General features: G+C 39.5%; 2 protein-coding genes across 5 annotated transcripts in view; both read right to left on the bottom strand.

The window, feature by feature from the left end:
- Positions 1 to 1,942, bottom strand: part of Zrsr2 (zinc finger CCCH-type, RNA binding motif and serine/arginine rich 2) — a 25,186-nt gene extending 23,244 nt beyond the window's left edge. The window contains exons 1-2 of one of the 2 annotated variants that reach the window (XM_042680430.1): positions 1,866 to 1,942; positions 1,370 to 1,449 (exon numbers count right to left, since the gene is read on the bottom strand). In XM_042680430.1, coding sequence (XP_042536364.1) covers positions 1,370 to 1,449; positions 1,866 to 1,903 — 118 coding nt within the window. In that variant the 5' untranslated portion in view covers positions 1,904 to 1,942. Of the gene's footprint in view, positions 1 to 1,369; positions 1,450 to 1,601; positions 1,760 to 1,865 lie in introns of those variants that run through there. The other variant, XM_042680429.1, reaches the window with a different exon arrangement.
- Positions 1,943 to 9,650: 7,708 nt separating this feature from the next.
- The window catches only part of Ca5b (carbonic anhydrase 5B), a 29,818-nt gene continuing 24,479 nt past the window's right edge, over positions 9,651 to 14,989 (bottom strand). For all 3 annotated transcript variants that reach the window (XM_042680477.1, XM_042680476.1, XM_042680478.1), the window contains exons 6-8: positions 14,876 to 14,938; positions 13,698 to 13,853; positions 9,651 to 11,106 (exon numbers count right to left, since the gene is read on the bottom strand). In XM_042680477.1, the coding sequence (XP_042536411.1) occupies positions 10,927 to 11,106; positions 13,698 to 13,853; positions 14,876 to 14,938 (399 nt within the window). In that variant the 3' untranslated portion in view covers positions 9,651 to 10,926. The remainder of the gene's footprint in view (positions 11,107 to 13,697; positions 13,854 to 14,875; positions 14,939 to 14,989) is intronic.

Below are 14,989 nucleotides of genomic sequence, written 5' to 3'. Positions count from 1 at the left end.
GAGTAATTAAAAGATAAAGTGAGCAAAGTAAAATAGCTGAGAACTTCAAAAAGGTGGTTTAAAACTACAGCAGCACCAGTAACATCAGCCTACCTTTGTTTTACCTCTCATCCCCTACACAGACACAAAGTCTTGCATCTAGTGGAACAGTTTTCAACTACTAAAAGAGAGGTTCTTATACAGGTTGCAGGTAAACACATTGTTCCTTCCATTCTAAATATTCCAAGTGCTGCTAGTAAAATAGTCACCTGGGAATTCCAATAGCACATGAAAATTCTATGCCTATAATTCTCAAGGCTCCTGATTACTACTTGAGGCCACAGTCTCTGGACTTTTTCAGTGCTACCATCTGCATTTATAACGACATGTAACTGTATAACTAAGTGGGAATTCTATTGTGTTAAGCAATTAGATAACATAAACAAATATTAGGTTCTTTCATATGAAGGCCAAATGATGATTGTACTGTAGTTTAATGGAGGGGAAAAATCTAACCCATAGTGCAACAGTAATAGAGGCATTCCAAACTTGCATGTTGTGAAAATCATTAATGCACACTTGCATTGTACTGATATGTAATTCCCTATGGCTTTCTAATTTTAAGTGTGCTATTTCATAATCAAGTAAGAGTTTCAGAACTAGGTTGATACTAAAATAACTAGCTTGATACTATCAATACTAAAATAGTAGTACCTTGAGACAAATAAGGGTCAGTTCTCTGTCTCTCTGTCATTATTGGGGCTTGAACTTGGAGCCTCACATTTGCCTATCAAAATGCTCTATCATTTGAGATACATCCCTGCCCTTTTTTGCTTTATTGTTCAAATCGGGTGTCCTGTGCTTATGCCTTCCTGGCTTTAGACTCCATCCTCAGTACCTGTGCCTTCCACACAGTTGTTTTATTAGTTGAGAAAGTCTTACCTGCTTTTGCAGAGACAACTGTATCCTGATCTCTGCCTCCTGAGTAACTCTGCTGAAACTACTAGCTTAGAGCGCCATGCCTAACTTAGACTGTCTCATCCATTACTAAAGTTTAGGGGAAATCAGTAAAACGTCTAATCTAAACCTTGCATTCCTGTTGCAAAAACAAAACAAACCATGCCACAGTGTACAAGGTGTGGTTAAGTACTGTAATTCATTATGAACACACATAATAATTGTCCACTACTCCTCCCACCCTGTGTTCTTGATACAGATGCAACTATCAGCTTAACAGAGAAATAGTAGCCAGGCAATGCCTCAAATGAAAGAGTTGACTTTCTTCTGACGTCAAGCCATCAAGTGTGGACAGGAGTTAAAGGGACCTATTTCCTTCCCCCCCCCTCCCCCCCAGACACACAGAAAACGGGGTAAGGCGTGGGGCTATTACCTGCATCTCTTAATCGGGCGAGTTCCTGCCGACGTTTCTTTCGTCTCTCCTTCTTCAGGACGGCCCTATACTTTTTGTGGCTGCAAGAGTGAAAAGTACACAGAGCAGTGTGAGCGATCGCGCGGGCGGCGCTGCCCGCCTCAGCCCTGTGGGCGCCCCCAGAGAGGAAGGAAATCAATGAGGTGCTCCGCAGGGAAAACCTCGCTTCTCCCAATTTAACTACAACGCCTACCGCCTCGTGTTTCTACCCTCAAATAAAATAGCAGGTCTTCTCCTATCAGCCACCTGTTCCATTCCTCACATTCCTAAGCCGGCGGACGCCTGCGGCGCTGCAGGACACACCCTAGCAAGGCTTAAGGTTCCGGCGGCAGCGGCGGCTGTCTCACTTGGCTCAGTTCCTTGTCCCCCTTTTTCCTTTCTTTCCTTCCAGCTCGTCCTCTCCGTACAGGTTCGACCTGCTCTGTCCTTTGGTCTCACTCGCTCACGCGGGGTTTACCTGAGTTTCCTAAGAAACATCATATCCGGAGACGCCATGATGCCGGTGCTGCTCCGCCTCCCAAAAAAGTGACCGGAAGAGGCGGGATCCCCGAGCCGAGAGGGCGGGCGCAAGCGCACACGCGAGGGCTGCCAGGCCTCAACCGGGCGGGGCTAGTCGCCAGCCATTAATCTGTCAAAAAGTCTTAAAAATCCGTTAATCTGTCAAAACCTTGTCAAAGCCTGCTTCTAGGTCAGAACTCTTCAGGAGAAGCTTTTACTCCGCCCTAAAGTGATCGAATCTTTTTTTTTTCACCCCAGTGCTTCCCGAGGGCTTCTGCACTACGCCTACAGCTCCTGCAGGCCACCATTCAATTCCTAAATTTTAGTCCACACACAGCAGCGTGGGAGGGAGGAGTTATTTCTTTGGGACTTTTCCAGGCTCCGCCTCTCTCTATGGCTCCACAAAGCAGCAGCTCAGACAACCGCCTCCCTCCTTTAATTCCAGTTGGCTCACGTAAAAGAACCACACAAACACACACACACACACACACACACACACGCCCGAGATCATGAGATAACAGAGATTGTATCATCTGTTCCTAAGGAGTTTATAAACAGGATGCACAGAACGCTCAATACACGAACACAGTGTAGGCAGAGATGGAATTTACTTGATATATTCCACCTAGGAATTCTAGCGCTTGAATTGAGGTTTTTCTTTGTGACATTACTGGTGTTTGAACTGAGAGATTGCTGGACTTTCTGGCTCTGATGGAAGCTCTCTTACTTGAGTTACAACTCCCACCCTGCTTTTTGCTGGTTATTTTGGCAATGGGCCTTTTCTATCCAGATTAGCCTTGATCAAATATCCTCTAGATCTCAGCCTAAGTAGCTAGAAGTACAGGCATTTGCCACTGGCCACCAACTTGAGTTTTGAAGGAAGATGGACTTCACCTTGATGGGGAAGGATAGAAAGAAAGCTACAGGCAAATCAAAATAAGCAAAGGCATTGAGAAGTAAAACTGGAATGTACTGGACACGGTGAATTTAAAGTGTGTATTGAGAAGGTATCAAGGAGTATAGACATAGAGGTGGTCTGAAACTAGGTTGTGAATGGGGACCTGCTGTGCCATGCTATGACACTTTGATTATGCTTTGTACACAGTGAGAAAACATTGAAAGTTATAGTGACCTATTGTGATATTTATGTTCAAGGTAAATTATTGTAATTTGCCATAAAAAGCATTAGAAAATAAAACTGGAATACAGTGTCATAATAATCTAAGTGAAACGTGGTAAGGAATTAACTGAGGCAATGAGAGATTGAGAAACTAAAATTAAGCCCTGATAAGTGTGGAGTGCAACACAAGACCAGGAACAAGGCCAAGAAAAACTTGCTAAGGATACATTAGCAACCCCTATGTTTTGAGTGACTGAATACTTTCCTTACCTGAAATTTGTTCCTCTTATCTCTTCTGACTTTTGCTTCAGAACAATAAGAATGTCTTATAGGAAGACAATCCTGATTTTAAAAAGGATACAGACACTCTTCATTTCACTTGATTAATGAATGTGAATCTCCTTCTGTGAGAGTTAGGCCTTTATTTGCAACAGCTAACCACTGGATTTATTTTAATGAACAAGCTTTCGTTCCTCAAGTTAATTTCATTACTGAAGGAACTCTAAAAACCAGTGCCACTTCCAAACTATAATTGCTATCATTTGAATTCAATACAGAAAGACAGCTTTCTGAACATTTTTAGTAGAAGCTTGGTTTTAGAATGAGAAGCTTTACAATAATCTACATGTGGGACAGTTAGGTGACTTTAAACCAACACAGTCCTTCCCACTTCTAACTTGCACTTCTCAAGAATAACTATGCCAGAAATGCAATGTTCTGGGATAAGGAGGAACTGCCTCAACCAATTGCTCCACTCTTCACTGGACCCAGGATGTAATTTGAAGTTCCATAGGCCCTAACCTAAACAAAGGGGAGGGGAAACTGCCTTTTAGGGTCCCTTGGGTGTGAAAGAAATGAGGCATATGCAATCAAGACTCCATTTACCCAGGAAGTTTTTTCGAGCATGGGGTTGGGGGACAGCATATAAATGACCCTAAACTTCTTTTTATATATGTTTTTATTGCAAAAATACTGCACAGAGAGATTACAGTTACATGAATAAGGTAATGAGTACATTTCCTATGGAGCCTTGTTACCTTCTCCTTTGTTTTTCCCCTACCATTCCTTCCTTCCCCTCTCCCCAACCCCTCCCTCCCCCCTCCAAGTTGTAAAGTTCGTTTTCAACATAGTGATACAAGTTGACCCATTGTAACAATGAGATGTACAAGACCATAAACTATTTTTTGTCTCTTGCTGTCTTGCTATAAGTAACACACCTGCTCTGTGTAACCTCTTGCATATTAGTGGGTTCTGTTTTGCCAGACTCAGACAAGTTTGTAACCAGGAAACAATGAACTTGCTCAACACCATGTATCTACCAGGGAAAGAAGAAAGGGGCTGGAAGCCTGCTCTGTTTGGTGATGTCAGCAGATTGTGAACAGAAATTCGTGAGTTGTGGAGGATTGGCTAGTCATTCCTGTTAGTTCTCCTCTAATAAATCCAGTGTGGATTTTCTGATGTATATGCTGAAGGATGTCTCTAATTTTGCAAACATCTTCCATGCCAAACAACTAACACAAATGAAAATCCATTCCAAAACCATTACTACTGTAAAGAAAGGGTTTACTGATATAACATTATTTAAGATGAGCAGCTAGATGGTAGAACACCAGCCAATGAGTGAAAGCAAGCATCTTATACCAATTTTGAGTCCTGGTCCGGGACAAAAAAAAATATGAGTAATGATTTTAATATACCATTCTATCTCAAGATCTTTGACAGATCTTAAGCCTATTTTCCACTTTCATCCTTATGAAAGTACAAATTCAGCACTTTGAAGGCATAAAAATCTTAAGAAGTTTCCTGCTAGAATTGTATCATTAGGCAGGGGATCCACAGTGCTCCTCGAAGGGTCACATAACTAAGACATGATGGTAGGAAAAGCAACCTCAAAGTAGCATCCATATTCTCTGCAGAGAAAATGACCAAGAATTTATCACACACACTGGGACTTGGTTGAGAGTGGAAGGGGATATGATTATAATTACACTAGAACACCAAATCCAATTAAATCTGCTTTATAAATATATTTGTATGTCTAAGGATAAAGGCAAGTCAGCCATTCCATACATTACTTCCCACTCTAATCTGAAAGGTTAACTGTAGTAAAAAAAAAATTTGAGGTGAGAGTTTGCAAGAGGCTAGACGGAAAGCCTGTGCACTCCGGAAAATGCATATTTTTTTTTTATCAAACCTTTTTTTTTGTGAAAACACCATACAGAGGGGTTACAATTACATGGGCAAGATAATGAGTACATTTCTTATCAAGCATTGTTGCCTCCTCCTTTGTTTCCCCTTCCCATCCCTTCCCATCTCCCCCTCCCCAAAATGCATATCTTATATGCTTACTCTTTGAAAGGTAGCTTTAATTTGAAATCAATGAATTGCATAGAAATTTCTTTCCATCATGTTTTTATTAATTTCACTTCATTTTTTTTTGGAGGTGAATTTGGGACTTTGAACATACTAGGCCAAGTGCTCTACCACTAAGTAATATCCTCAGTCCTCCATATTTGTCTTTTTAACCACTTTCAACCACTCTGGAAAGCAGTAAGAAGTTTCCTCACAAAACAAACTGCAGAACTATCCTATGATCCAGCAATTGCACTCCTGGGCATTTATCCCAAAGACCACAAATCAGGATAGAGTAAAGCCAATAGCACTACTGCAGCTCTATCTACCATAGCCAAGGTATGGAATCAGCCCAGATGGCCCTCATTGGATGAATGGATCAAGAAAATGTATATACACAATAGAATTTTACTCATCCATTAGAGAAAATAATATTGTATCACTCAAAATAGAAAGACCTGGAAAAATTATATTAAGTGAAATAAGTTAGGGCTCAGAGAGACAAAGGTTGCATGTTTTCTCCTCTATGTGGAAGCTAGAATTCACTTATAAACTTTTAAGTAAATAGGTGGAATGTAAGTGAACACAAATGTATTGACTGAAATATAGTAGATTCAAGAGAAACCTCAAATAGTGTGATTCCCTTAGAAAGACCAAGTCAAAGTTCAACAAAATAAATACGAGGAATGGGTACTTCTACGGAGTACGGTGGGGTCGAGGGGAAAGGGATAGAACAATAAAGAAGAGAAGATGTGAGAATGAAGTCAAGAATCCAATGTATGTCCTACAAAATTAAGAAAAGTGAGGGAAAGGGTAGGTTGGGAGGGATGGGTGAAAAAGTGAAAAGGGAAAGGGGTGACATTGATCAAGATGCATTGTATTCGTAGACGGTGTTGTTAATCCTTTGTGCACCTACTTAAAGATATTAAGACATTTTATACATTTTATATGGCACATAATCAAAAGTCTTAACCCCTACTCTTTGTTTAGAAAAGAGATGGCTCTCCAAATTTGCATATACAATTCCAAACCTTTCTTTGATTCACTAAATTTGATTTTTACTTCTGCAGTAAAATACATATAAATTGGCTGGGCTCCACGGGCTACTCAGGAAACCAACAGCTGAAGATCACAGCTCAATGACAGCCTGAGCAAGAAAGGTTGTGAGACTCTTATATTCAATTACTCACCAAAAAAGCCAGAAATGGAGCTGTAGCTCAAGTGGTAGGGAGCTAGCCTTGAGCAAAAAGCTCAGGGACAGTGCCAAAACCCTGAGTGCAAGCCCCAGGATTCGAATACACGTGTGCACACACACACACACACACACACACACATTTTACCATCTCTTTTTGGTATTACTGAAGTTTGAACTGAGGGCTTTGTACTTCCTAGACCGGCACTTTACCAATTGAGCCATACCCTTCTTGGTTTTATAATTTTTCATACAATGTCTTGCTTTTTGCCCACTCTGGTGCAGATCTCAATTCTTTTATTTATGCCCATCTCATAGCTGGATGACAAGCACACACCAACAGGTCCAGATTTTTAGTTCCCATCTTCCCACTCTCTGGCTCTTGAGCAGCTAGAATCATAAGAATAAGCCAGCATGTTCAATTCATATTTTTTTCCTAAGACATGATATTGTTATGAAGCACAGGTGAAACTTAAACTCACTATGTAGCACAAGCTGGCCTTGAACGCACAAATTTCTTGCCTCAGTCTCTTGAGTACTAGGAGAATTTTACTATCTTAATGATGTTTTTGTTTTTTTTTTTTTTAAAAAACATCTTCTGGGAGAGAGTGAGGGAAGGGTGACATAGTCTAAAAAGAAATGTACTCATTACCTGACTTATATAACTGTAACTCCTCTGTGCATCACCTTTATAACAACAAGAAAATAGAAAAAATCACCATATTAATCTTTTTATGCATACAGTTCATTGATGGTGTGTCTGCATTCAACAGATCTTTTGAACTTTTCATCTTACAACTCTGAAATGACCACTTGTGTTAGACTTTCCATCACTATGACCAAACCTTGAGACAGTTTAAAGCAGAAAAAGATTTATTTTGGCTCATGGCTTCAGAGATTTCAGTCTATGGCCAGCTGATTCCATGTTTCTGGGCTTGGGATGAGGTTGTAGGTCATGGCGAATGGTATGGTAGAGGAAAATTGTTCACCTCAAGAGCAGAGTGTTAGGGTTTTAAAAAGAGGTAATCGAGTAAGAACAGCACCAGCACGCACGTGGTATTCAGGTAAGGGGTAGGTTTATTCAGTAGACCTGCTGGGACCAGGCAAGGTTGGCACTCCACGTGGCTGGGAAAGAGAGGAAAGAGCTAGAGCAGAGAGAGAGCAGAGAGAGCTAGAAAAGAAGAGCAAGAGCAAGAGCTAGAAAAGAAGAGCAAGCGCAAGAGAGCTAGAAGAGCAAGAGCAAGAGCAAGAGCAAGAGCAAGAGAGCTAGAAAAGAAGAGCAAGAGCAAGAGAGCTAGAAAAGAAGAGCAAGAGCAAGAGAGCTAGAAAAGAAGAGCAAGAGTAAGAGAGCTAGAAAAGAAGAGCAAGAGCAAGAGAGCTAGAAAAGAAGAGCAAGAGAGCGTCTGGGCCTGGGCTAGGCCTTATGTACGGTATGGGCGGGGAAAGGTGTGGCCACATCAAATTCAGATGTGACCTCAGCGGATGCAGATGTGACCTCTTCCAGGTGTCCCAGTTGCCTAGGTAACGCAGGTACTGGGTGGAGACTTTGCTGCGAGGAGGGTGGAGTCTGCTTGCATCCAGGGGCGGACCTTACACAGAGGAGTGAAAGGAAGAGGCCAGGGGTCAGATGTAGCCTTTAAGCAAATTAATCCAGTGACCTTTTTCCAGCTCGGCCCTACCTTCCACAGTTCTACCACCTTCTAGTAATCTATTTAACATTTTAACCTATCAGTTGATTAAATTATTGGTTAGGTCAGAGCTCTTATTATTTGTCCCTGGAAACTGCATTACAGACACATTTAGAGGTGAGTTTTTTTTTTTTTTTACTAATTTCCTAGGCATCTCTTAGTCTAATCAAGTTGACAATCATTATTAACCATTATAGCACTAAATAGGAATTTCCTCTTCTTTCCCCTTATTCAACCACTTTTATGCTTTGTTTCTATGATTTTGATGACTTTAGACACTTTATATGAATGAAATAATACATTATGTGTCCTTGTGTAACTGGCTTATTTCACATAGTATGATGTTTTTAAGTTTAATCTACATTGTAAATGTAATAGTATTTCCATGAAGGCAATACTTTTCTTCCTTTAGATTTCCTTTATACTTTTCTGCCTTTAGCCATCCCTTTGCCAATGGACAGACACATAGGTTTCTTCTAACTCTTGGATATCATGATGCTGTCATGAACATGGGTTTCCAAATATCTCTTTCAGGTGCTGAGTTAAATTCTCTTGGATATCTATCCAGAGGTGGGATTGCTGGATTACATGATAATTCCATTTTTAGTAACTGTACCATGTTACATGCCTGTTGATAGTATACAAGGATTTCTTGGAACACTTGTCATTTTTTTTTTCTTCTTACAGTGGCTATCACAATGAGTATTCTGTGATATCAATACATTTAGGTATATTTATCCAATACTATTTTGTAGACTAGATGACTAGTACACTAATAAAATACTTCTAGTTTGAATGCAACACTGAATTTGAACACAGTGAAGCTAAAAATATTCTAAGATATTTACAAAGAAGATCAACTGTGACATGGAAAGCCTCAGAATATATTTCATTATCTACACTTTATCCCACAAGTCTCCCTCTTACTATAACAAAAGTCTTCTAAATTACTGTATAAACTGGAGATTTAGTTGATTACCTGCTTGTCAAAGAATCATGATTAATGAGTAAATAAAATGAGTTCCTCTGCAACAGTGCACAAATAATGCAAAAGAATGCTATAAAGAATATACTAGATTACTAGTCCTTTTTAATATGTTTCTGTAACTATACCAAGAAAGACTTCTACAGTCAAGCCAGGCACTGGTAGCTCATGCCTGTGAGCCTAGTTACTCGGGAAGTTGAGATCTGAGGATCATGGTTCAAAGCCAGCCCAGGCAGTAAAGTCGGTGAGACTCTTATCTACAATAAACTATTCAAAAAAGCTGGAAGTGGTGCTGTGGCTCCAGGGGTAGAGTGCTTGTCTTGAACAAAGAACTCAAGGGTAGTGCCCAGGCCCAGAGTTCAAGCCATAGGACTGGTAAAAAGCAAAACAAAACAAAGAATTCTACATTCTGGCATTTTAAACATTTTTATTAAAATATCCTGCATATGCTTTCTATAGGATTTCCAAGCTTTTAAGTGAAACATCTGATTTTCAAAAATGTAAAGGAACTTCTAGAGATAGTAAAAGTTCATATTTTCTTATGATTACAAAATTTCTTTTTTTCTTTCTTTTAAATTAGCTTACATTAATACAGAGGGAGATTTCATTGTTATATTTCATATGTGTTAATTTATGTGTTGTTCCAGTCAATATCACCACCTCTACCACTTCAAAAAATATTTCTATATAATAAATTGCTAATAAGCAGACATTTCAGATGCTAATATTGGCAGCTAAACACTGGGGAAAATATACTGAGAAGCCATAACAAAACAATACACATTCATGTTTTGACATAAAATAGACTTAAAAAATGGCCAATGTTCAACCAGGAGGTCTAGGCCTCTTAGCTGTTTTCTTAAAGGTCTATGTTCTGTGGTCAATGTATCTTTACCAGTTAAATATTTTTATTATAATACCTGTTTTTAAAAAAACTCTATAGAAACATTCATTGATGAACACAAAAAATAGCTAAAATATTTCAGATATAGAAACACAATAAAACTACCAACTGGTCTCTGTAAGAGAAACATGTCTTGTGCTGATATTACAGTTGTTAATCATTATTATCAATCAAATAAAAGAATTAATTTACTAAATAGCTTATCCCAAAGATGGGTGAAGCACCCCATAACAATAAATGCATATCTAACCCATGAATCAAAGACCCATTAAGACTGGTGGCCCAAAATGATCGTATTTGACAGTAGCACTACTGCATACTGATGGTGAAAGTGTGACCAAAGGAGAGAAACTACACGCAGTTATTTGTACTAAACTCTTATATTAGGCCCCAACAGGCAAACCAAAGTCAAAATGGAGTCACTCACAATAAAGTTCCATTTCATAAAAGCAGAGAATAAACCTATTTTACATTCCAGGAAATCAGGATTACACACAGAATCCTTTCATAAAAAAGGGGGGTAACATAAATAGCTTGGTGTTAACTAATCAGTAATCTTTTCATAGAAAAATGATAATCTAAATAACTTGAAGTTAACCAATCAGTTATTTTGTAATGTTCGGATCTTCCTCCCTGCCTTACAAGGATAACTCTGAAATGCCAAAAAAATAGTAAGAAATGTATATCTGTGAATATCATTAAATGGCGGTGTTTAACATAGTCTAACGTTTTTAAAAGCTTTTCTGAATAAAGAAAGATAACTGCTTATCATGAACATTTTAGGGGGCCACTTGACTGGCAGCTGGCTTGGGTTTCGCTTGTACATTCAGCACATAATCATGGTGGAAGGATGAGCGAACAGTGCGATTCATCAGTGGCTGGAGGGGGCGGAAGTTGTCCACCATTCGTTTCTCTTTCTCCCCTTTAGAAGTGATAAGAAGGGTCCGAAATTGCTCCAGCTAGAAATAGAATCAAAAATCATTTTGTCATTCATTTTGAAGAACGTAAAAAAAAAATCATGTAAAGACAGCACCTAACAGCCATTTTTGCTTCTGTACGAATTGCTTTGTGCTAGATGATTGTATGGTTTTTGTATGATTTTAACTGTGACTGGTTTTAGTTACTTAGTAGTGGAATATCAGCCTGGGAGCTTAGAGTTGCTTAGTAAAAGACTTCAAAGGGTTTACAGCCTTGACCAAGGGCGCAAAGTCCTCAGAATCATCCCCAAAGGTGCAACGCCCTTCCCGGAGGCTGGGGCAGTAAGGCCCTAGGGAAGAAATATAATGTTTTAAGAAACCTAAGCAACTCCATTTTTGTTTAACATTCCATCTCAGTTCTGTGACTTGACTCGTGATCCATTTTAGCCCCAATGCTAGGAATTTATGACAGAAAGCCATGCACAATTCTTGGAGCCATCGATGGCGTTTGCTTAAGGCAGGTGTTAGCCCCCAAGTGGTGTTGCCCCCCACCCACCTAGGACTAAGAGTTTCTAGCCAACCCATTCTTCAGTGCCCCGGGGCGAGACATGCCATGCATTCTATTGGTCTGGGTGTGACTCAACCTTTTTCAGTCAAGCTATGGACCAAGGACATTTTTTCTGTAAAGATCGACCAATCATTATTTGCCCAGTTTAGCTTGCTTTAAATGTAAATGTTAACCAATCATGTAAGTTCTTATGTAAAAGTTCCTTAAAGTTGTTTGTTCAATACTATAAAAACGGCCCTGATTCTATGCTCAGGGCCTCTTAGCGTCACCTGTTACCGTGTGCGCAGAGGACCAAGCTCGAGCTTGCAATAACCCGGCTCTTTGTTGCTTACATTGATCGTGGTCTCTGGTGGTCTTCTGGGGGTCCCCGAATTTCGGTATAACAATTTGTAGTTGTGTGTGTGTGTGCGCGCGCGCGCGCTTAGCCTGGGGCTTGAATTCAGGGCCTGGGTAATGTCCCTTAGCTTATTTGATCAAGGCTGGCACTCTACCACTTCAGCCATGCCCCCTACTTGCAGCCTTTTTGGTGGCTAATTGTAGATAAGAATCTCATGGACTTCCTTCCCAGGCTGGCTTTTAAGCATGATCTTCCGATGTTAGTCTCAGGAGTAGCTAGGATTACAGGCTTGAGCCAATGGTGCCTGGCTGGCATTTACCTTTATATTTTTATTTTTTGCCCATCCTGGGTCTTGAACTCAGAGCCTGGCACCGTCCCTGAGCTTCTATTGTTCAAGGCTTGCACTCTACCACTTGAGCCACAACACCACTTCTGGATTTTTCTGTTGATGTGGTACTGAGGAATTGAACCTGGGGCTTCAGTCATGCTAGGAAAGCACTCTATCACTAAACTGCATACCCAACACATTTATATTTAATTTTGACCTGAGATAAATCTCTTTTTTCATATTAAGGAAGTCTGTATTCATCTCTGTTTTATTAAAAAGTATTATACTAAAAACTGCATAGAGAGAGAATTTTGAAAATGTATTTTAAAATCAGTGATAGTGACAGATTCACTGATATAGTGAATTCTATTAATAAAGAATCATTCATTGTAATTACTAGGATATATTATAATACTTGAATAAAGTATATATTTTAATGTGCTACTGGATTCTGTTTCTAATATTTAATTTTACATTCTTTCCTTGTATTCCTCAGAGAAATCAATGTTTTCTTGGGGGTAGAATTATCCTGGTTTCATAAAAAGAGTCTCAGAGATTTTGTTCTTGTGAATATGTTCTGGAACCAATAAAAATCCCATAAAGCATATATGAACAAATACTATTGTATTATTATGTTATGTTATATTATGAATTAAACAGGACTTTTTTTAGATTGCCATAGAAACTAGCGCAATTTCTTTTGTAAAAGAAAAAATAAACCCCAGTTTTAAAACAATGAACTCACATTAAAATTTCTGGATATCATTGTTGGATTCATTTATAATGAAATTCCACTGCCAAAATTTAAGGATTTGAACATGTTCATTTGTAGCTTTCAATTTTCCCTTTAAATGGGTTTTGAATTTTATAGAGATTCATACTTAAACAAAAATACAGGGCTGGGAAGGTGGCTCAGTGGTAGAGCACTTGCCTTGCATGCATGAGGCCCTGGGTTCAATTCCTCAGCACCACATAAGCAGGAAAAAAAAGCCAGAAGTGGCGTTGTGGCTCAAGTGGTAGAGCGCCAAGCCTTGAGATGAAGAGCTGAGGGACAGCGCCCAGGCCCAGAGTTCAGACCTACAACCGGACCCCCCCCCAAAAAAAACAAAAATACATAGTACATAAATATATGTAATTGTCAGATATAGAACAAATAGCTTATATTCTTCCATGCTTTCTAGTTCAGTTGGTGCTAGAGATACAGCCTCAAATGCTTGCCTAGCATGTATTAGACCCTGTGGATGATCTATCTCTAGCACTAAAAGTAATCTACTTAATTGAAGCATTTCCTAATTTACATCTAAATTAAGATATTAAAGCTGATATCAAAGTTTGGGTCTAGCCTTTTTAAAACAAACAGACTTGGATCCTTACATGTGTAAAATGTGCAAAAACCATACCTGATTATGATCAACTTCTACTGGCTGCTTCTTAATGATCCATATTACTGACTCTGAGAGAGGTGGGGTTGTCAGAGATCCAGAGTAGGTCCAATAATCTGGACAGGTGGGCATCAGACAGGAAGGGTCAAATGACCCAAATTCCATAAGGGTATCCTAGCCAAGAGAAAATACCACCAAGTTATTTTCTGGAGAAGGCACTGAGGAATTAAATGACATGGCCACAGGTAGTATCTAGGGACCAGCAGTGGTCTACAGGAGCTCTAGGTATCCTGGGCATCTTCTGGAACAATCATTACTACTTAGAGTCATGCTGTGTATTTTTGATGGTTCTCACTGGGAAAATAGCCAAGAAAAAATTTTGTCACTCAGTTTTAATAAGTTTATAGCAGCAGGTAGTTCCCTATGAGGAATCTTGAGAAGTGTTAGGTAATGGCTACTGTATAAACAAGGAGGCTTCTCCTTTACAAAAGAGATTAACTCATAACTGTCCTTATAAAATGAGAGAGCTAGGCATATAGATTAATGGTGGTACCCAAGTCCCTGGATTCCCTCCCTAGCATCATAATCATCACCATCAATATCATCATCATCAATAAAATACAGTATAATAAGAAGGAGCTAGATCTTAGACTAAAGGAGGGGGGAAAGAGGGAGATGGAAAGGAATAGACAAGAGAAGAGAGGGAGAAGGGGGAGAAAAAGGAGAGAGGCATGAGCATAGATTTCCAGTGAGCAGACCTTTGGGATTCTGAATATTGCAGAACTCATCTTGGGAGCTCAACAGAGAATATAGACAACTCATTTTTAAAGCCAAACAGGTTCAAGTGTCTGTGGAACTTTTCTCATTCCCTACTGTGTGAAGTAGCTGGAGAAAGGAAGGCTGCTTTGAGTGTTTTGTCAGGGATAAAAGAGGGGACAGTAGTGGGTTCCTAAGTCTGAGATCTCAATAGCGCAGCAGCAAAACTAATGCTCAGTCTGTGCCTTGAACCCTCGACCAAAGCAGGAGACTCTTAACACAGCATCATACAAAGCAAGTCACCGTGTGCAGCAAAAGTGAGAAAGAACCTGAACACAGTTCACCTTAATTACTCTTCCTGATTCAAAGCGCCTCGTTAATGTCTCCACTCTGGGAGTGAAATCAAAACATATTTCAAGTAATTTAGGGAGAGAAATTACCTTATGCTTAATTGATGGTAAAGTATCCACCAATTTCTGTAGCTCTTTATGATGTTTGCCTAGCTAAAGAACGAAGAGAAAATAGTAAAAAAAAAAAAAAAAATTAACATCTCA

Source organism: Dipodomys spectabilis, unplaced genomic scaffold (genome assembly GCF_019054845.1).
Source record: "Dipodomys spectabilis isolate Male_0828 unplaced genomic scaffold, ASM1905484v1 ptg000061l, whole genome shotgun sequence".
Taxonomy (NCBI): domain Eukaryota; kingdom Metazoa; phylum Chordata; class Mammalia; order Rodentia; family Heteromyidae; genus Dipodomys; species Dipodomys spectabilis.
Note: the sequence above shows the minus strand (reverse complement) of the source record. Positions and strands in the feature narration are given on the sequence as shown.